The sequence below is a fragment of the Carassius gibelio genome, chromosome A16 (assembly GCF_023724105.1).
Source record: "Carassius gibelio isolate Cgi1373 ecotype wild population from Czech Republic chromosome A16, carGib1.2-hapl.c, whole genome shotgun sequence".
Taxonomy (NCBI): domain Eukaryota; kingdom Metazoa; phylum Chordata; class Actinopteri; order Cypriniformes; family Cyprinidae; genus Carassius; species Carassius gibelio.
Genome location: NC_068386.1, coordinates 6,944,631 through 6,966,466, shown reverse-complemented (window position 1 = coordinate 6,966,466; position 21,836 = coordinate 6,944,631). Strand labels below are relative to the sequence as shown.

General features: G+C 36.9%; 1 protein-coding gene across 1 annotated transcript in view; it reads right to left on the bottom strand.

Annotated features, from left to right (window-relative positions):
- Positions 1–21,836, bottom strand: part of LOC128030466 (RNA-binding motif, single-stranded-interacting protein 3) — a 124,098-nt gene that overhangs the window by 69,839 nt on the left and 32,423 nt on the right. The window contains exons 3-4 of the mRNA XM_052618127.1: positions 12,918–12,976; positions 8,809–8,900 (exon numbers count right to left, since the gene is read on the bottom strand). Of these exons, the coding sequence (XP_052474087.1) occupies positions 8,809–8,900; positions 12,918–12,976 (151 nt within the window). The remainder of the gene's footprint in view (positions 1–8,808; positions 8,901–12,917; positions 12,977–21,836) is intronic.

The window sequence follows — 21,836 nt, the reverse complement described above, 5'->3', positions numbered from 1 at the left end:
GGTAAGAAACAAGTGACGCACACACAGATGCTGACCGTCTTTCTGAGTTAGCTCATCAAAGCAGACATTTACATGAGATGTCCAGTGCTCTCACTGTCTGAGCAACAGACAGGAAGTAGGGTCAGTCTGGTTATGTGACATAGTTAAATCTTCCAGACTACTCAGGAACTCCCTTCTCTTGCATTCTCTTTTTCTCAGTCAGTTTTTTTCTCTAACTCTCTGTCTTCTCAGCCCAAGGAACATGCTGTTCTGCCAGTAGCAGCTGTATGCACAACTCAATCCCATACGGAATGATAACCACTCATGGTCCTCCAACGCCTTTGACTTCCTTTAGTCCCTTCAAACAAATTCCCAAAAATCAGGGTGTGTTTTAGAAGACACGTGTAATGATGATGAAAAGTGCACCAATCACAAGGTCATTGTGACACTGTATCATGTAGTGTGCCAAAATATTACTCACATCGAGTAAGCCTAACATATCTCCACTTTATAGTCTTATTTACAGCATGATCTCTATACAAATTAAAATTTAAATAAATATAAATAATAAAAGATTAACATCAATGTTAATATGCAATTTAAATATTAATTAAGAATGAAAAAAATATTCTTATAACTAAAAATAATTTGAAAACTGAACAAAGATACTTTGACTTTGGTGCAAAATATATAAATAAGTTTAATACCTTTTTATATGAAAAAGGGAAAAACGTTATGCTTAATAAAAAATGTAAATGTATTACACATCATATATATTACATATGTCATATTATAACCATAAATATTTTTATAACAAAACAAAAATAAACTTTTTATTAAAAATTAATAAGGATTACATTTGTGATGCTTCATAATATACAGTATATAACAAATAAAGTATATTACATATTGTTACATCATAAACATCATAAATATATTTAATAACATGAAACTTATACATATATTAAACAAATTAATATTTATAATACAAATTTTAATGATTTTGTTTATTGCCTAAAAGCACTTTGACTATGCCATAAAAAATTTAACTAAGCCACCAAAAAATATGAAAACAAAAAACAAAAACAAAGTCAGTCTTGAAAGAACTTTTGGGGAAAAAAAGGGAAAAAATATCTGTGTGACACATTTTCTGATAATTCTCACATCCCAAGCAGCGCTTGAGAATCGACTATTAAGCAGATGGAGTAATTATAAGAGTGTTGAAGGAAGTGGAAGATTTATTTGCTGTGGAAATGACAGTCAGATCGAGTTCCCATGAGAACGACACGTCTCCGTAATGGACGAGAACATCAGCGGCCATATCAGCTGTTAGTACAACTCACTGCCCGAGATGGCGGAGATATGTAGACAGATCCCAGGCACTAGTGAGGAATAACAACAGCACTGGAGTGAAACGGGGCTGCATGTGTATGACAAGGGCATCCGGATGTGTCTGTATGTGTGCTTTCCACTCTCTCTCTCTCTCTCTCTCTCTCTCTCTCTCTCTCAAGTCCTTTCATTTGTGATGGTGTTTCAAGTGCTAATATTTGTGATGGTGTTTCTAGTACAAAATGCTGGAGGGATGTGTTTCTTGTTTGATCAGTGGAATAAATGGAGCACAGCCGTCTGAGTTTTGGCGAATTATTTGAAGCATGTGTACTACACCTTTCCTCTGGTCTTAGAGAATAGAGCTTGCATGCACATGCATCTTGAAAATGCACATTAGCATCATTATAAACAACAACAACTGCAACTCCTTGAGCGCTCAGCTTTCTTTTCACTTTCTGTCTGTATCCCAGCCCTCCAGTTCCTGAGCGCTCCCACTAAAAGCCCTTTTCCTTCCTCACACAGCTGCTAATGCACGGATAATGAGATTGGTGAGAGGCTGATAGAGGCTCAGAGATACTAACATTCTGACTACATCACCCATAATTCAATTGGGCCAGCTTGGCCGTCTTCCTTTTGTTTGCGTGCATTTTTAAGGCCACACCACTCCCTCATCCTCCTCCTCATTTCTGGCTGTGTTTGGACTGGAATACTACCATACACGGACGTCATGCAGCTGTTTTTTTTTTTTTTTTTTTTTTTTTTTTAAGGGGAACCAGTCTCAGTTCTGGCCAAATTTGTGTTTTAAATGAAAAGAAAAACATTTTAAAAACTTACAACATTGTATTCTTCACTTGTCTTTAAAAACTGAGAAAGCGATCATTATGGTTTGATAAAAAAAAAAGGTTAAAAATAAAAACTAATGAAACAGGGAGAGTTTCTATGATACACAGTGTCGAAATCCCAGATAACCCGTTATAAGTGAGTAAAGCTTTGAACTACATAACCCCGAGAACAAGACATTCATGCCTTCATGGCTCAATTTCATTTTGGACTCTACTAGCATGCCTGATTTTTTTTCTCAATGCAGTATCGGCAAAAAGAAGGCGCATTATGTTATACAAATCATCTGTGAGTGAAAAGGAGTGAGAAGCCACCATTTTATATTACCAGAACGCGCCTGGTGCTTATTGCTTCCCGAGCCCATTTCATTGTGTCGCAATAGATCTCGTTTATGCTTTCGCTGTCCTGTGTTCTGCTTTGTCCATTACTTTCCCCGGCGAGACAACTACACAAAAACAAGGCATCTGTTTTCAATCACCGTGGGCCCGCACCAAAACCGAACGGCAACAACACAACACACACCACACACATAGAGACGGTGAGCCCATGGAGAGGGAAACACACTTCACAGAACATTTAGGGAATGGGAATTTGATGTCAATGGTGGAAGACATAGAGCCATCACATCTTTCCTTTCTCTTTCTTCCCCCACTCTTTCCAGCTCCAAAACGAGAAGAATAATCTTGAGGCAATGGTGGTTGGATTTTTAAACACGACACGGTGTTGGATTTCAGTGGTTTGCCTTTATTATACATAAAGTATGTACACTTTGGGAGACAAGGAACATTATATTTCTCTTCTCGTCAGTTTTTGGCCTGGCTGAGTGACTTGAATTAAGAGCAATTAGGAACAGTTAGGAAGTTCTGTGCTATGCTTTGTTAAGCAACTACAAAAGGTATTTCACTTGTATAAAGACTTCTTCTTTGTCTTTGTCTTTGGCTTAGCGTTCTTCATCCCCTGAGAATGGTAAATGCTAACAAATAAAAAAGCATTCCCACAGCAAACTACATAAACAGTAATGACTTAGAATTGGAGCACTTTTATCGTGGGTGGACAAAGTTGATTTTGATTCAATATCTGGACCACTACCCACTGCCATTATAAAGCTTGGAAGAGCCAGGGTATTTTTATTTATATAACTCAGATTGCATTCGTCTGAAAGAATAAAGTCATACACAAAAGTAACCCCCACAATACCTAACCTGGCATCATGGCGGTGTTTTTTTTTTCCTGGGTAAGCACCACTTTTTTTTTTTTTTTTTTAAGAATAAAAATCTTTTTTAAAATAGTCGATGGGTTAAAAAGAAAACTTTGGAAAAAGCTGGATTCAGACAATTCAGCTAAACTAGAGGGATCCAAGGTTTTCTAACACTCACACACTCTCTGTGTATGTGTGTGTGTGCGTGTGTGTGTGTGTGTGTGTGTGTGTGTGTGTGTGTGTGAAGACCTGCCAGTCACCCAGCAGTAGGAATCTTTGCGACAGGTGCAGCTCAGACTCCCACAGCGTAATTCATGTCTGGGCTTAAGGTGTGATGGGGACTGGCAAACAAGCACACACACACACACACACACACACACACACACACATATACACTCTAATTACCAACATGACCTTGGTTAGGTTATTACGAGTACTTTCTACTGCAGGGAATGCTTTTCCGTCCAACTTTTCAGGATGAATGAAAAGGATGGAAAGGCCCTCTTCTATAAGAAGCAATTATTCACCCTCATTTAGCGCTACCGGAACGCCATGACATGCGCAAAATTGAGAACGGGGAAGAATGAGAGCATTTTCCACACTTCCCCTTGAATGTTACCCTGAGGGAATTTTTCTACCTCCTGCTATACGGCTATATTAAAAAATAAAACCATTTTTAAACATGAGAATATGGTTCAAGAAAGCAATGCTACTAAGTCATGAAGGTAATACAATTACAGTTCGCAGAGACATGTAAATACACACTTGTGCGCACAATGCAAATCTCAATGCAGACATAAAAGGAAAAGACCTTCACTTGCGCACACACTCACAACCTCACAATATTATCTGAGTGTTCACACACACTTATTCAGACGGCCGGGGGAAAGAATTCATAATGGAAGCCAAAGGTGTAGCAAAACCTGTAATATTACCACTTTGCGGCTGCTCATAAAAAGCCCAGGACCAACTGGACTTACACACACACACACACACACACACACACGTTCAGACAGACTAGTTTAATCCAACAGTTACATAATGTAATGCTAATGAGGACATTTAAACATGTCTGGCCATCAAAAGCTGTTAAATTACAGAAAGATGAGCATGGTATCAATAAAATATTACTAACATTACATTTCAAAATGCTAATGGCTAACGTTTTCAAGTATTGATATGACTCCAGAGTGAATTTTAGTTTTAATTTTTATAGCCTCATCACACAACACCTCGAGTCTAGTCTTGAATTTACATATTCAAAGCTTTGACGCTGGCCCTCAGGATAACGGCTGAAACAGCACTCCTATGTTCTCTCCATTCCACGGCGGTCAGTTCCATCACAACAAGGTACAAATCTGCTTTCCAGAACCTTCACTATCTACATTTTTCTCTGGAAAAAAGAGCTGCCAAACTTGATCCACTGGGTCCATTACAATCTTTAAAAATGGCAAAAAATTGACTAGGTCATTTCCTTAAACTAATTTAACCCATCCAATTGTTCACACATAGCAGTGAGTTGTGAACACACACACACACACACACACACACACACACACACACACACACACACACACACACACACACACACACACACACACCGTGAACACTCACCCGAAGCAGTGGGAAGCCAATGCTAATCTTTTTGTTCTCCCTTTCCTTTGTATGATAAATTAATAATCAAGTCCCTTACTGCTTTTATAAAAGTATCTGTTAAATGCTAAAATGTAAATTTGGACATTCTGGAATGTACAGATTGTTTTGGAGTAGCTGTGGCAAAAACTGATGGTATGACAGCAAACACTAAACATACAAACGCCCTAATCAAACAGGACTTTTTAATTTCCATGAGAAAAGTCAGGTAAGTTTGTGTTCAATGTGATATTAATCCTGTCCTATTTGAGTAAATCTGTGTTTTCCTCCCTCTCTCTCTCTCTCTCTCTCACACACACCACACACACACACACACACACAAAATAAAAAGGAAATTACCTGCAATTTTTAGGCTAAATCCTCTAGGAGAAATCTAATCCCATCCAGACAGGAATGTCTGTGATTATGGTATATTATTTTCACAATTATTATTTATTTTCACAATGAACACATTTCTTGCTGGATCTTCATTGCGGATTTTTGCTAACTTTCTCAGTCAAATTGGTGTTTCAAGAACTGCTGTCAACCCATCTGATGTAAACAAGAAAATTTAATTAACAAGCAAAGTCAGATCACCAGAACTTCTCAGAATGGGCACATCAGTTACATGTATAACATTTTCTTATTTAAATGGGTTTTTATGATGTGATCTCAATCCTGGATCATGAAACCTAAAATGTGAATATGAAATCACAGACATTCTCTGTTTTAAGAGATATTAATCCTTTCCAAACTGTGCTATACACATACAAAATAACAAAAACAACACAGATTTCTGGTGTCCAGGTGCAATCTGTCTAAATGACAAAGTAGGCTGCACAATGTCTTTGATCTTTTCTTAGAATGTATTTTCTTTCATTTGTACCTTATCTATCACGGAAAGAAGAAATTTGAGAAAATGATACGGCACACCAATAGCATTCAAACAAAGAGCCCTCAAACTAAGACTCTGAGAACATTTGACATTTTACATGATGATTCTATTATATTCGCCAACGTAGAAAGATTCTGGCAAAAATGAGTTTACACATGGTGGAAACTCAAAACCAAAGTCCTCTCTTTGGAAACACACACACACACACACACACATGAATGCACACACAAAAAAGCATCTCCAGCAGGCATGTGTGTGGAGATGTTCAGATGTGAAGGACATGTCTGCAGGCAACTAATTCACACACGCACACATTTTCTCTACTTCTCCCTTGTTCCGATTATACAGTTAACGTATGTGTGACAGTTGACATAAATACCGCCTCATAAATAATTAATCTCCTCACAATTACAGTACTCCATACTAGCACCTCATTAAAGCATCATGATTATAACGCATTCCTGCCAAACAAATTCCCTGCGTGATGCAAACTGGTTTTGTTTGTTTAAACCTGAGAAATAAAAGACTTACTTTTCAGGAAAGACTTTATAATCTGGTAACATTAAAGTGGTAAGATGTTGTTTGCTAATTAAGAGAAAATCAGACACAATAAGATTGTCAGAGCAGGAACAGGACAACAAACGAGCACAAAGGACTGGAAGTTTGAATACCGTCCACATTATAAGGTTAAGAAATCCCAAATAAATCATTTCTTAAAACCTACAAAAACTCGACAGCAAACGTTCACTGAACTCAGTTCTGACATCACACGCACACACACATATTTATACTGTATATGGAGCTGTTTCTTACATTAGCATATACAATTTCAATTCACATCACTCTATGGCATTCATGTGTATGTTTCTGTCCAATAAATATTTCAACACTACATTTCATCGTGAAATATTACATTTGCAATTCTCTCTGAATATCTCAATGTGAACATGAACCCTAGATGGATTTGTTTGCATCTTGTATTCTCATAACTATGTCCTTTCATATCCTCTACAACAAACATGGGTCTACCATGTAGACATTCTTCACAATAAGCAGCAACCACCACAGGAGAAGCTTGATACACTGGTGAAATAAGTTTAAGAGGTTAGCCTTGTAGCTCACAGGCACTGTTGAAGAGAGAGAATTCTTAATGAAAACGGGTTTAATAGGGCAGAGGGAAACTCTTCGATTGCACTCCTGTTTAATTTAATGAGCCTTAAGTCAGGCAATTTAGTTATTTTAATTGCCTTTCTCTCTTTGTTAAAAAGATGTATGTGGCTGTCTTCCATAGCGTAAATTCTTCTAAATAACAGTTCATGTTTCTTCCACCCTGGAAGGACTCAACAGTTCTCTGTTCCTCTTGAATTCCACCAAAAACATCACAGAACAATGAAAATGTTGTTTGAAATAACTTTGGAAGATTCGATTACACCGCTATTTCAGGAAAATTCATATTCAGATGGAGAAAGTAAATTGAGCATATATATAGAGTGAAGTTTGTGCTTAAAACAAGAACCAAACCACTAGCCAATAGTGCAGTAAAAACTTATTAAAAAAAATTCAATTTTTGAAATGTATTTAGTTTAAAAGTATTTTTAGATATGTTTGACTGGACATAACTCATTGATGTCAATAGTTTGGCACTAGCATACATTTTTTGTAAGTTAACAACACAACACTCTCAAAAGCACATAAATACAATACTATTTGGGGTCGGTAAAAGATTTTTTTTATGTTTATAAAAGAAGTCACTTAGACTCTCAAAAGCTGCATTCATTTGTTATTATTATAATATATCATTATATTATTTAAAAAAAATCAAGACTTTTTTATTATTGTTTCAGTTTCAAATGTTTTCTATTTTAAAATATTGTTTAATGTAATTTATTCCTGTGATATCAATTTTAATCAGCTATTACTCCAGTCCTCGGTGTCACATAAATCCTTCAGAAATCATTCTAATATCATTCTAATATGCTGATTCGATGCTCAATAATAATTTCTTACTGTTATCAATGTTGAAAATGTTGCTTGAATATTTTTTTTCTTTATTCATGTTTTTCTGGTGTTTTTTTTTTCGATGAATAATTGAATAATTTATGTGTCTCTTCTGATAAATAAGACACATTTCTTTCTTTCTTTCTTTCTTTCTTTCTTTCTTTCTTTCTTTCTTTCTTTCTTTCTTTCTTTCTTTCTTTCTTTCTAAATAAATAAATAAATAAATAAATAAATAAATAAATCTTACCGTCATACACCACACGTCAGAATGGTAGTGTAAATTAAATACCTAAAATACAATATTGGGTAAAATTTTAAGTTTCTAATTAGGAAAACAGAGGGTTCAATGAAAGTTAAGCTCAGTCAACATAAATGTGTTGAACTAACTTAGAATTTTGCCTTTTTTAGAAAAACTAAGGTCAAAGTAATTTTCTGTTGTAATCAACATTATACAACAAAGGCTGTCAACTGAGCTTTATTAAAATGGTCAATTCTATAACCCGGACCACAGAAAACATGCAAGGATGAATGAAATCCCAGTCTTTCTCTCTCTCACTCCCCGCCTCCCTCTCCTCCTCTCTGTAAGATGACCTGTCTGTTTCATACGAGGCCTGCTGAGTTGCAGAGAGCTCTGACAGGCGTGCATTTAAATGGGATTTCAAATACACAAACCATCTGCATCCTGACAGCCTGCAAGCTTATGAATATTAGAGGATAGATGCTTTATGAATGCACACACTGGACATCGAGCTACACGAGACTTCCAGATAATCACACATATTCACCCTCCACAGATGTTTACCACTACAGCCGCCATCATCAACATCTTCCCTATAATCACTGCCACCACCAGGGACACCATAATTAGAAATAGCAGCAACATTCCCAGTGTCCTCATTCATTTCTGAAACAAACAAACAAAAAAAGCCTAGGTTACCTTTGCCATCTGTGCCTGCACGCCACTGGCCTTCAGGGATGCTACAGCTTTCTGTGCCGCCGCCGGACTGTCGAAATCCACAAAGCCATATCCTACACACACATGTACAGAGTGAGATGAAAGTTATTTATACACATTATAACACACATATCTTCGTGTTTTTGCCAAAAACTGAAGAATTCTTTATCGGACATTAATCAGACATTATCAGACACATTTATCAGATTTAAAATTCAAGGGTCAAAACAAGACCGCTCCGTTGTTTGTCTTATCATGCTGATCGTGGCGACACTGGAGTCTGCATGTTTGAGCACAGGCGCTTGTGTCTGTGTGTGGGTTTGTGTGTGCGCCTGGGGAGACAGGAAACGGCCATTTTGTTCAAGGCTCGTGCTTGTCAACTATTTCCTCAGGAACAGGACAGAGAAGGATTCAGCCTGACCTCACCCCTGCTGGGAAATCCAGCTTAAAATTCAGCCAAGAATGAACATTCTGTTATTATTTACCATATTTCATTCCAGTGGTGTATTATATCTGTGCATAATCATGGATACAATTTTTGTTCCTCAGAAGTTAAACACAGTTATATTATTTTTGAAAATATTGTTTGTAAGTTTTTACTAATCCTTTTGGCAAGTTCGAGACATTTCAATTTTGTTTTGATTGAGACAAACAGAAAACATGACCTCTAAAAATAGTACGGCTGTCAAAAGATTTATAAACGAATTATATGTTTTTAAATTAATAAATTATTATTAAGTTAAAAATACTTTGTGGTCAATATATAAAATTGTTTGTTTGTATGTACAGTATATGGGACCTGGTCAACCAGTTAATAGGCAGCTTAGACTAGTTAGAAAGCAGTTACGATGTTTCGAAACACAGATACTATTCCAGCAGGGTCCATTTCTCCACCCAGCTCTTTAACCAAACAATTCTTTGGCAGCAAGCAAGAGAGAAGATCCATGACTTCCTTTACAGCAAATCGTAATAAAAACTGCAGTGGCGTAAGCAGGGCTGGACTGGGACACAGTTTCAGGCTGGGAAATCACACACTCATCCAGCCCAACCTAAACACCCACAACAAATTCTAAAAACCACAGACAAACCTATTATTTATATGGTCATCTCATAAAAAGTTATAAATCTTTAGTATGGGGCCGTGGAAAAAAAATGTAAGACTGCACCTTCGCTTCCCATTCCCTCTTCTAAATTTTCCCCAATATCTCTGTCTCTTCCTTTTTTTCTTTCTAGACCTGTCACTTTTTCACCAGTTGCTCTAACTCTTGTGAACAGAACTGTGTCCTAGTTGCAAAACAACCACCTCTTTGCAATATTTGTTAGCACAGAATATTGTCATTTATCTTAAAATGATTTAAATACCCTGGATTTAAAACAAACCTATATTTCGCACAAATATATTAAAACACATTTTCTAAAGTGCCTAAATGTCAAAATTAGCAGGCGGCATTTATTGAAAAATCATAATACTGAACACACTACATTGCATTATTAGGCTGTTATTTGTGTTGCTGACTGCTCTAGCTCCCTCCCCACTTATAATTTATTAATGCAACTTTAAAAAAAAAAAATAATGATGTCCTTAAGCACAGTATTCTGACTGATGATAATTATGGGGTGCACCTAACTAGTGCTATCAGTTTAATAGCAACTCAACTAGGTTAATAAAGACAAAACTACTGTAGCGTAGGCTATTTACAGATGAAACTGTCCTGCGCTTGAAGCCCTGAACAGGTCAGTAATTTAGTTACATTTCACTGCTGCTTCTAGCCGCTTCCGCTCCTTCCTCGAGTCCCGCGCATTGATTACTCTGTTCGAAACCGTTTGAGGAGAGTGTGGAAGAGGCAAGACGATTATAGGGCAGCGGGCCAAATCAACTGCAGGTGCTCCAAACGGCCAATGCGTGCCTGGGTGGATGTTCTTAAAGACCCTTGGTACATCTGAGGCACATTTGAGGCAGTGTGTCTTAATTTTGCGGAGGCATTCTCACCATAAACCTCTCTAAACTCTAAACACACACACTTCTCAAAGCCTGACTGACATTAGAACCACAGATGGCAGAATGCAGAGTTTTGGAGAGGGCACGAATAGTTAAAGCTAACAGCTCTATATGCCAGACATATGTGTTCATTTACACACCTCACATATAGAACATCCACTTTTAAGCCTCCTTGTAAAGATGGAAGTGAGAAAAAGAGGCACAAAGATCTCTAGAGTGGAGAAATAAGCCGTCCAGATGTTCCAAAGACTGCAGAAATGTCACAAGCCTAAGAAAACAGAGCATGTGTGTGAAAAAGGATTTCTAGGAGACTGTTCTTGATCCAGAGAGAGGAACACTTCTAGTTTGAGAGATCGCTGCGAGCATTCCTGAGGTCACTGACCAAAAGAGCTAAACAGCAGCCATCAGGAAGTGGGCTGAGAAAGAGGTTTCAAGTTAAAGAATGCAGGGATCAATTCCTGTTAACAATGTGACACCCAGAACCGGAACAGGCCTGATAAAGAGCTCGACAAAAAGGTAAAAAGGATAAAAAGCACATGTTTGTGTGTAGACATCAAGCATATGAGGTTTTGGCTGGAAGTGTTTTGGAAGCTTCACGTAATTAAATCCATAAATACAAATACGCCTTAAATGGGTGCGCATATTCTCTCCATTTCTTTTCTCTCTCTCCATCTTTTTTCTCGGATGTCAAAACTGTGGGAAAAAAAGAGTGTGCGTATTATCTCCTTCCTCTGCACATAATTCCAATTAAAAAAGGAAAGCGAGGTAGTGATGGAGAGAGCTCGTTGGTGTGCTCGTGTGTTGTACGACACAAATATTTACGTTCACTCCATTTAATGAGAGGCTCATGATTGAGTCAAGGAGAAAATCAAACACACCCTCAACGTTGCCCACAACCCCCACCACTGACACCCTCTCCATCTGTCATAGCGGACAAGGGGAAAAAACAGCTGTCTGAAACTGAAAATATGTCTTTATTTTGCACAAACAAGTTTGCAATTACCGAGTCTATCTACCTAATGCAAAACGCACAAAGTAAACATGCATTTAACCATGTGTGTTTAACAAACGGCCAACAATCCATTTAAGGATTTCCATGCAAGTGTGATTATAAACACTGAAGAGCTTGATAACTTACAACTGATCTTCAGAAGTAAATGGACTGAACAAACTTGATTGTAAACAAGCCTTCATAGCTTATTCTATCATATGAATTAATCTACAGCAGACAGGCCTGTAATTGTGATCAGTTGACATATCTTGAAATTAATAGTGCATATCCTGTGCAAAAAAAAACAACCAACTACATAAAAATAAAAAGTGGATACGCGGAAGCAAGCAGGACAAACATATTTAGATTCAGTGAAGCCATGAATGAAGTGAATCCATCTTTTTGTCCGTTTCCTGTCTGATATCTTTGGCTCCCATAAGTCCTGGCTGGAAGCCCATCAGGGTGGAGAAGCCTGGCAGAGTAGGAGGGCTGTTAACTTCAGGAGGTGGAAATCCTCTAAAGCCTGGAGTGACTTCCTCTGCTTCCCAAAAACACCCTCTCTCCACCTTTCCCATGTGGGCATTAATACTCATTTTTGGACATATTAGACGTGCCTTCAGAGAGAAAGCATTACAAAGAGAAAGACACAAACATGCATACACACAAAAAACCTGCGGGACCCAGTTTGGCAGATTGTGTAGGAAGCTAGGCTGTTTATTTACAGCATTGGATGAGTGTTTCCTGAAAATAGGCTGTCTGCTAAATCATCATTTTCAGCCGGACGCTTCCCTCACCCCATGGCTATTTTTAAACCACCACGACTAGGTCCAGACTTTTCAAATCAACACAGGAGGAACCCTGTGCTTTTCCTCACCACTGCTAACCCTGCTAGTCACGCTAACGTCTTATCCGGGTGTAAAGACTTCACCCACAATCACACTAACACGTTTCCGCCTCTAAAGATCATCCAGACAATCTCCAGACTAATCGGAGTCTTTCAAAAGCTCTCATTTTAGGAGGATTATTGATTATTTTAAGTGAGACTGTGAATGCTCTGTGAGCTTGTTTTTAATGCAAGCTGATATTGACTGCGGTACTCACCTTTGCACTGGTTGGTGTTTTTGTCCAGGATTGCCTTTGTTGACACTATTTTTCCATACCTGCAAAGGACAAAGAGAACAACAGGGTCAGCTCAAATGAAAGCCAACTAGATGAAGTACATTTCTAACTATTGCTAGAAATTTTCGGTCTGCTAACAGTGTCTAATCTTTTTAAGATGCTATTGTTTCATTACATTATGTGGTGGAAATGAACATGATTGAAACAATATTTTTAACACTTTGCTAATTTCACAATTAACATTTTAGGCATCCTAATATTTTTACACTTTTTGCATAATTTGACAATATGACAGTAGATGTATTCATTTAAACACAACATTAATTCATTTACACATTCAACGCATTCATTTAAAAATCAGAAATGTTTTTAAAATTGTATAAATTAAAAAAATTATCTGACACATATGACACACACACACACACACATACACACACATATATATATATATATCAGTATTTTGAGGTACATTCTCAGTATTTTGAGGTACAGTACATTCAAGTAAGAATTTAAAAAAAACTAAAAATTTACTGTCAAAAATGACATATTAAATCCTAAAATGACACGTTTTTATGTGACCTACATATGAGAAAAAGAAAGAAGTTAAAATGAGTTTAATAAAAGTCAACCCCGGGACATACAAGTGCCCGAACTTGAAGAAAAACCCAAGTGCAATCTTTGCCCCAAACTTTGTTAATTAAAAAGTTTGAACCTAACTCACAGAGTATGTTTAATAAAGAAATAGTTTAGCTTCATTAAAACCTTGATGAAAGGATGTTTATCGATACATCAATACCTTCCTTAACAGGACACTGTAAACGGGGGGTGGGGGATGGGGGGTTTGAGTGCAGGATGTGAGTCTCATACACTAGTGATTTAATTAAACGCTGGAAGCATCACAGAGCCCCAATCTGCACCACAAAAACCCCTGACCTCGTTTCACTTTTTGAAAATAAATAGTACTCCTGTATTCTTGCAATAATCATTCTCTTTTTTCTCTCTCTACCCCACAAAACCCCTATTCACATAGCAAAATCAGTCTTGTTACAGTATCACAAAAGTGTCTGCACAGCAGATTAATCTCTTTCCTCTCTGCAGTCCCTCTTTTGCCTTATTCTTCCCCTATCGCCTTCCTTCAATCCACGATGGAGGTAATAAAGTTACTTATTGCTTCCGTCTCCGACTGAAGACCGGGAAGACTGATATAAGCGTGGCACTCCTGATCTGACTTTTAATTAATATTTAATGTGGCTCCCACCTCCAGGTAAGAGTGGGAGACTATATTCCCCATCTTTATAATGATGGAGGGGTTTAATAAGGAAAAGATCAATGTCACTGTGAGAAGCGGCATCCCATCGAGGCATTGTACCGCTGATGTCTGGAAAATGGGAGCTAATTCATCTCATATCCCTTATAAGCCTGCAAACGGCAAAGCTTACAGAAGAAATATAAATATAAATATCATAAGCTGCTATAGAGTGCTGTGATGTTGAAATTACAACCGTTGTACAAGGTTTCGTGTGAATTTATCAACAAAGTCTTCTGCGATTCAAACCATCACTGTGACGAGTAGGGCGGGCCGAGAGCCGTGGAAATGGAGCGAGGCCGGTGGAGTGATTGGAAATGAGCGACACCCGCGCCACTCACCGGTCTCGAGTCCCACGGAGGAGATCCGGAAGGATACAAAAGAGTAGCTACGACAGTGAAGGATGACAGAGGACCAGGCCTGAATTTTATTTTTGTGTTTGTGTAAAATAGATAACATTAGAAATACAATAGCGAATGTAGATTCTACAGTGTCTAACACTGTAGGACAGGAAGAGCTAAATAAACTTATCACTGTATCGAAACCAACAACATGTTTATTACATCCTGTACCCACTAAATTACTGAAAGAGTTGTTACCTGTAGGTGAAGAACCACTTATCAATATTATTAACTCATCGTTCTCTTTAGGTCACATACCAAAACCATTTAAGCTGGTGGTTATTAAGCTTCCTATTAAGAAACCAAAACTTGATCCTAGTAACTGGCAAATTATAGGCCTATTTCAAATCTTCCATTTATGTCTAAAATTTTAGAAAAAGTTGTGTCTGCTCAATTGAGCTCCTTGCTGCAAAAAAAAAATTACCTGTTTGAAGAATTTCAGTCAGGTATCAGGCCCAACCAAAGCACAGAAACTGCACTTGTTAAAATTACAAATGACCTGCTTCTTGTGTCAGATAATGGCTGCATTTCATTGCTAGTTTTACTTGATCTTAGTGCTGCATTAGACACCATAGATCACAACATACTCATAGATAGATTACAAAACTATACAGTATTCAAGGGCAGGCTCTAAGATGGTTTATATTCTACCTGTCTGATCGCTACCATTTTGTTTATTTAAATGGGGAGTCATCTCGTTTATCACCAGTAAAATATGGAGTGCAACAAGGATCCGTCCTAGGTCCCCTTCTATTTTCAATATACATGTTGCCCCTTGGTAATATTATTAGAAAATACGGGATTAGTTTCCACTGTTATGCTGATGATACTCAGCTATATATCTCCATGAGACCAGATGAAACCTCTAAATTATCTAAGCTAACAGAGTGTGTTAAAAATGTAAAAGATTGGATGACCAATCTTTTAATTTTCTCCTATTAAATTCGGATAAGACAGATATATTAATTATTGGACCAAAAAACAGTACACAGAATCTTGTAGATTACAATTTGCAACTAGACGGATGTACTGTTACTTCCTCTACAGTCAAAAATCTGGGTGTTATATTAGACAGCAACTTGTCTTTTAAAAACCATATTTCCCATGTTACAAAAACTGCATTCTTGCCAAGTTACGAAACATGTTACCTGTTTCTGATGCAGAAAAGCTAGTTCATGCATTCATGACCTCTAGACTGGACCATTGTAACGTACTTCTAGGTGGCTGTCTTCAGCTAGAGTCCTTACCAGGTCAAGAAAAAATGATCATATTATCAAAAAATATGATCATATGATCATATTATGATCATGGCTACCTATTAAGTTCCGTATCAGTTACAAATTATCATTACTTACCTATAAGGCCCTAAATGGGTACCTTATACCACGTTACAATCCATCACGCTCCCTAAGGTCACAAAACGCTGGACTTTTGGTAGTTCCTAGCATAGCAAAGTCCACTAAAGGAGGTAAAGCTTTTTCACATTTGGCTGCCAAACTCTAGAATAGCCTTCCTGATAATGTTCGGGGGTTCAGATACACTCTCCCTATTTAAATCTAGATTAAAAACGCATATCTTTCGCCAAGCATTCAAATAATGCATCTCTTAAATTGTGACTGCAGTTGCATCTGATCAAATGCGCATTCTTATTCTTTAGCTTAGGTTAAACTAATTAATTTTATTTTGTTGGAACAGCAGCTATGCTAATGATGTCTCTATTTGTTTCTCTGTTTTGCCAGGGGATTTACATCACGTGGTAACTAGGATTTACACAAGCTCCAGTCTGGATCCAGAACACCTGAGAAGAGATGATGCTGATCCCTCAGAGGACCTCAGATGATGCTAACCCTGAATCAACAAACAGAACTTCAAATATTAAGTTGTTTCTAAGATGGAAGAATGCAGTTTTTGTAACATGGGAAATATGGTAACAAATATAACAAATATTGTTACAAGTGTCACTGTATCATATAATAATTGCTGTTAATAACGTTCATCGTCTGGCTGACTACGTCTTGTATTAATTTTTCAAAAAAATCCTGTCATATGCACACAAACTGACAGTCACCACTTATAAGCTTCTACTAAATATTGTAGAAACATAATTTTCTGTAAAGTTGCTTTGTAATGATTTGTATCGTAAAAAGCGCTATACAAATAAACTTGAAAAAAGTTGTTTTTGTTTGTGAGCGGCAGTCGTCCATGAGGGGCTTTTGTGCTGTTTTGTGTTTATTTTATTATTAAAGTGTCACTGGAATCTTCAATGTTCCCCCCTCCTTCTTCCCACGATTATGAAGTTTTATTGTGTTACAATCACATAGCGAGTAAACGTGGACGGCCTTTTTTTGCGAAAAAGGATAATCACAACTCTGGGATTGCAGAGACTCATTATAGAAACAATACTGGTTTTGATTTTTTTTTAAAGTTACGCCGTCCATATGGTTTGTCAGTAAACAAAGTAGAAGAAAGGGGGACGAGAGCAACCACATAACAGAGAGTGGAAGACATAAAAATGAGGAGCTCTGTTAGAGAAAGCATGTAGTGGACCAAAGTGAATGAAACACATGAGAACCATTTGACTCGAATGCTTGACTTGCTGCCATTTCATCTTGCAAAACAAGTGGCTGGACAAATACAGGCGTCTCAGATGAGTGGGTGGGTGGAGGTGGAGGGAGGAATGTAGTCAACATAACTGGCAACGTTTCCACAAGTCAGTGCCATGCCGCGGTCATGCACACGGATGTCAAACTAAGCCGAAACTCACGAACAGGAAGGTTTCTTCACAAACACAGGCATAGATTAATTCTCTGGCAGCTAATAAGGGGGTGCTCGGAGCAAAATGTCCCTCTAATCATGTGCCTGTCTTGTTTTGTTTGTTTAGATGCTGATAAATGAAGCATTGCGAACAACCGAAGTAGGGTAATATTTAATAGACAGAGTCTGTGGTTATGATTTATATGTTACAAAATGAAAGTCTTTGTTGAAACCTCAAAAACTTTAATGACCCCTATGCCGTTACATTCTGGTTAATGTAATACTCTTAAGGATCATTTGTCAGGATGATATGGCTAACTTTGTAACCAAAGGTGAAGGAGCTCACTGTGAGAACATCTGGCAAAGCGTCCTGATCAAGCTCACATATAACAATGAACATCAGGATAGTTTTAAGTTGATGGAGAGCAGTAACGCCAGAATGTGACATTATTCTACCCAGGTTAAAGGTTCATTTTGGAATTTTGGCCTCTCTTTCGCCAGCTGTGGTTGAAACACAAAACTTTCAAAATCATTTAAGTTTATAGAGAATTGGGGTAAGGCAAGAACATAGTTTTGAACACTGATTGAACACTGCTCAACAATGTACATTTTTAACAATAACTATGGATTTAAAATGAGGGTGAGTAAATTATGAAAGAAGTCTTACTTTTTTGGGTGAACCATTCCTTTAATGTGGTCTTAATGTTATTAGCACCCAAGTTTTGTGATACACTAACTTTACTAATTAGCATTCCGTGCATTTCATGGAATTCATGCAAATCTCAAGAGTTATAAGTCAACCTAATGAAGGGTCGAAACCTTTTTAATGAATAGAAGCAGGAGTATTTTTATGGTATTTAAGTATTTTTTATATATATATATATAAACTGTTTCTACTGATGCTAACTTTTGATTAAGAACAAGATTCAAGATTGTGTTTACTAGTTGAAAACTTACAGAACCTCAAGCATGGAGTTCCCCTCATGGATGGCGGAGTGCCAAGAACACGACCTTAAATAACTTTAAGCCAGAGGAGCCAAATGGTTTACAGTGAGAGAAGTTGCATGTTACACTATTAGTAAACCATTTACTCTATAATTTATGATGATTATCATATACAGCAAAATATGATAAACACAAGAACAAAAATAGCATATTAAATTATGTCACAGCTTTTCCAAACACAACAGAACTGCAAATGAAAAATCACTTAAATCTAATTCAAATTAATTTGACTTAATCAGTTTAATCACTGGGCCAAATCAGCCATGACTACAGATAGCAGTGCATGACAAGGAACTTGGTTGTTTGGTTTCCATTTTTAATAGTTTGAAATTGTTTGGCCAGCCCATGGTGAAATTTTACTTGTCCAAAATCTTGCTCTAAACATAAAAAGTGAAGTGACTTACAGCCAAGTATGGTGACCCATACTCAGAGTTCTTGCTCTGCATTTAACCCATCCAAAGTGCACACACACAGCAGTGAACACACACACACACACCCGGAGCAGTGGTTAGCCATTTATTCTGCGGCACCCAGGGAGCAGTTGGTGGTTCGGTGCCTTGCTCAAGGGCACCTCAGTCATGGTATTGCCAGCCTGAGACTCGAACCCACAACCTTAAAGTTAGGAATCAAACTCTCTAACCATTAGGCCACGACTTCCCCACGACTTGTGTATTAAAGAAATATCTGTTTACTGGTTTAATTGTGTCTATTTATTTAGCAGAGCACATCATTACGAAAAAAAGTTGTCTTCATAATCAAAATGTTTTAAATGGCAAATGCGGGGCCCTGGTGTAGGTTGTACATACCAGAGGGCCCTATTTGAAATTGTTTAATTTCTATGTCCGTTCTATTGATTTATTTGTGCTATTTTCAGAATAAATTTTTTTTTTCAAGTTTGTAGGTGTCCAGGTACAGGAACCAAATAATCAAATGTAAAATAGCGCGGCATAGTCTTCATTGTAAAAATGAAATATAGAGTCAAACCGAAATTTATTCAGACTCCTTCAACATTTCTCACATTAACAGTTTATTTGCTATAGTTTAGAAAATGGTAATAAAATATGACAAGAACTCAAGAGTTAAACTGTGTTGGGACAAATTCATCTTGATTGTGTCTAATAACTTTGATAGAAAGGTATGTAATGGATTACAATCAACCAAACATTCACTGTTAGTATGTCAATATTTACACAACTATCAATACTTAGTTGAACAATTATCAAGCAATGCTTAGTTTTGCTCAGTCTGTGGTGTAAAAATGTTGCATTAGCAATAAAAAAAATAAAAAAAAACTTAAGCAAAACATGGTCAGGTCAAAGTATCAGCTTGGTCACTTTAAGAGACAAAGCATCCAATGTAATGATACATATCCATTTTTTTATCCACTGTTTACTTTCACTTTAGACATAACCAACCGTTTTTATAAGGATACTCTCCAAGATGGGTATTTTGACATAATCTTGTATGCATTTGTCGGTACAAGAGCAAATTTGGTGTTCAAGCGCTTTGAGACGTGTCTCTCTGCGTGCACCCTGTGCGCACAGAACACACACACACACACACACACACACACACACACACACACACATATATATATATATATATATATATATATATATATATATATATATATATATATATATATATATATATATATATATATATATATATATATATGTATACACATTTCTTATTATTACTTCCAGTTGTTGTGCTGCTTAATATTTTTTTTCAATCTATTTAATCTTAAACATCTAATGATTTACTTGAGCCTTTATAAGGGTCAATAAAATGGAGATGTCAGAGAACATTTATGGAGTTATGTTAATACATTTGTGCACCTCGATCCTTGGTGAATAAAGTCACAGCAATTAATATCACCTAAAGGCAGGCCAGACAGACAAAATCAAGGTAAAAAAGAAAGGAGGCAACAATGCCCTTACAATAACAGATACTTAGAAAGCTTTAATTAAACTGCTGACACTACATTCACCAAAACCTCCAGTCAAATACCACAGTTCAGCCAGTACATGGGATCACAGCGTTCTAACTCATCTGAATGAAGGAACCTTTCTCTTCCCACTGACAAGAGCAGAACAGGTTCAAAAGAATGCTTTAGTCAACCCACAAGCACACAAAATCAAATAAACATGAACACAAAAAAAAAACTGTGAACACCACATGAGGTTAACCAAAATGCCTAAAACGACTTTCAGTGAAGATTAATATATTTCTCGATCCACACACGCACTTTTGAAAGATCGCGACACGGCTCGACGTGCTGTGACAGCCCGAGCTGGGAGCAGATCCCAACTGATTTGATCACCGTCAAGTCAACCTGTCCCATGTACGAAGCTTTCAGCTGCAGTGTGTGAAGTGCTAATGACAGTTCTCAAAGGGCCGTCACACCACTCTGATCTGTGTTTTTATTTTCCCCTGAGTGCCAGCAGCCACGGATGCTGGACCGTTTGATGTCTCGTGCCGAGAGATGTGAACCAGCATTCTTTCAACTTCTATCTAGGTGGGTGTGTAGTCTCTTAATTGGTTACCAATGCAGCTGTCTCATCTGACATGCCACTCGACACTTCTGTGCCATGAGTTACAAGCATCTGATGTTTGTTTGTATGCTCGCTTGCACCGCTGGTTTTTAGTAAAGAGGCCCAGTAACTTTCCAAAAGGAGGATTTTATTTCCTAAAATGCAATGGCCTTGATTTACTGAATGTTTGCATATAAAGCCTCGTCCAAACTTGATAGAAATTACAAAGGTTGTATAAGCTGATATATGACTCAACATACAAGCAAAAACTCATGAAAAACTTAACATAACATAATACAGTATTTCTGCTCACCGCAGAATGTGAAATTTACAGGATAACACGGCAGCTGTGGTTCCTGAAACTTTGCCATAAAAACAACAGAACTGTAGCAACAGGATTTTTTTTTTTTTTTTAAAGTACAGTATATTTAATTAACTGATTTAAAATGTTATATACAAAAACACAAACAGGATGAACATAATTATATAGACAGTTATATAATTAGAGTAATAATTATATAGAAACATAATTCGATAAATAATAGTGGGAATGACAGTTGATGGTTTTAATTTAATTATGTTTAATTATAATTTCATTATGTATACATTTAACTGTAAAATGTACTGGCAAACTTATTACAGTTGTTCATCATATCAAGGGAAATTAATCTTAGCCAGTTAACAGTGTTTCTAACCATTAAATTTAAAACATTTTTTATAACGTATGATTATATCACATACCATATATCACATACAAATAAATGACATATGATTTAGTGTTTACAATGAATATTTAGGGGGGAAATGCAGTTGCAGTAAAACTTCTACATTTTGCCTAAATTGTCTAAAATATAAAATAATAATAATAATAATAATTAAAATAAAATAAATGAAATGT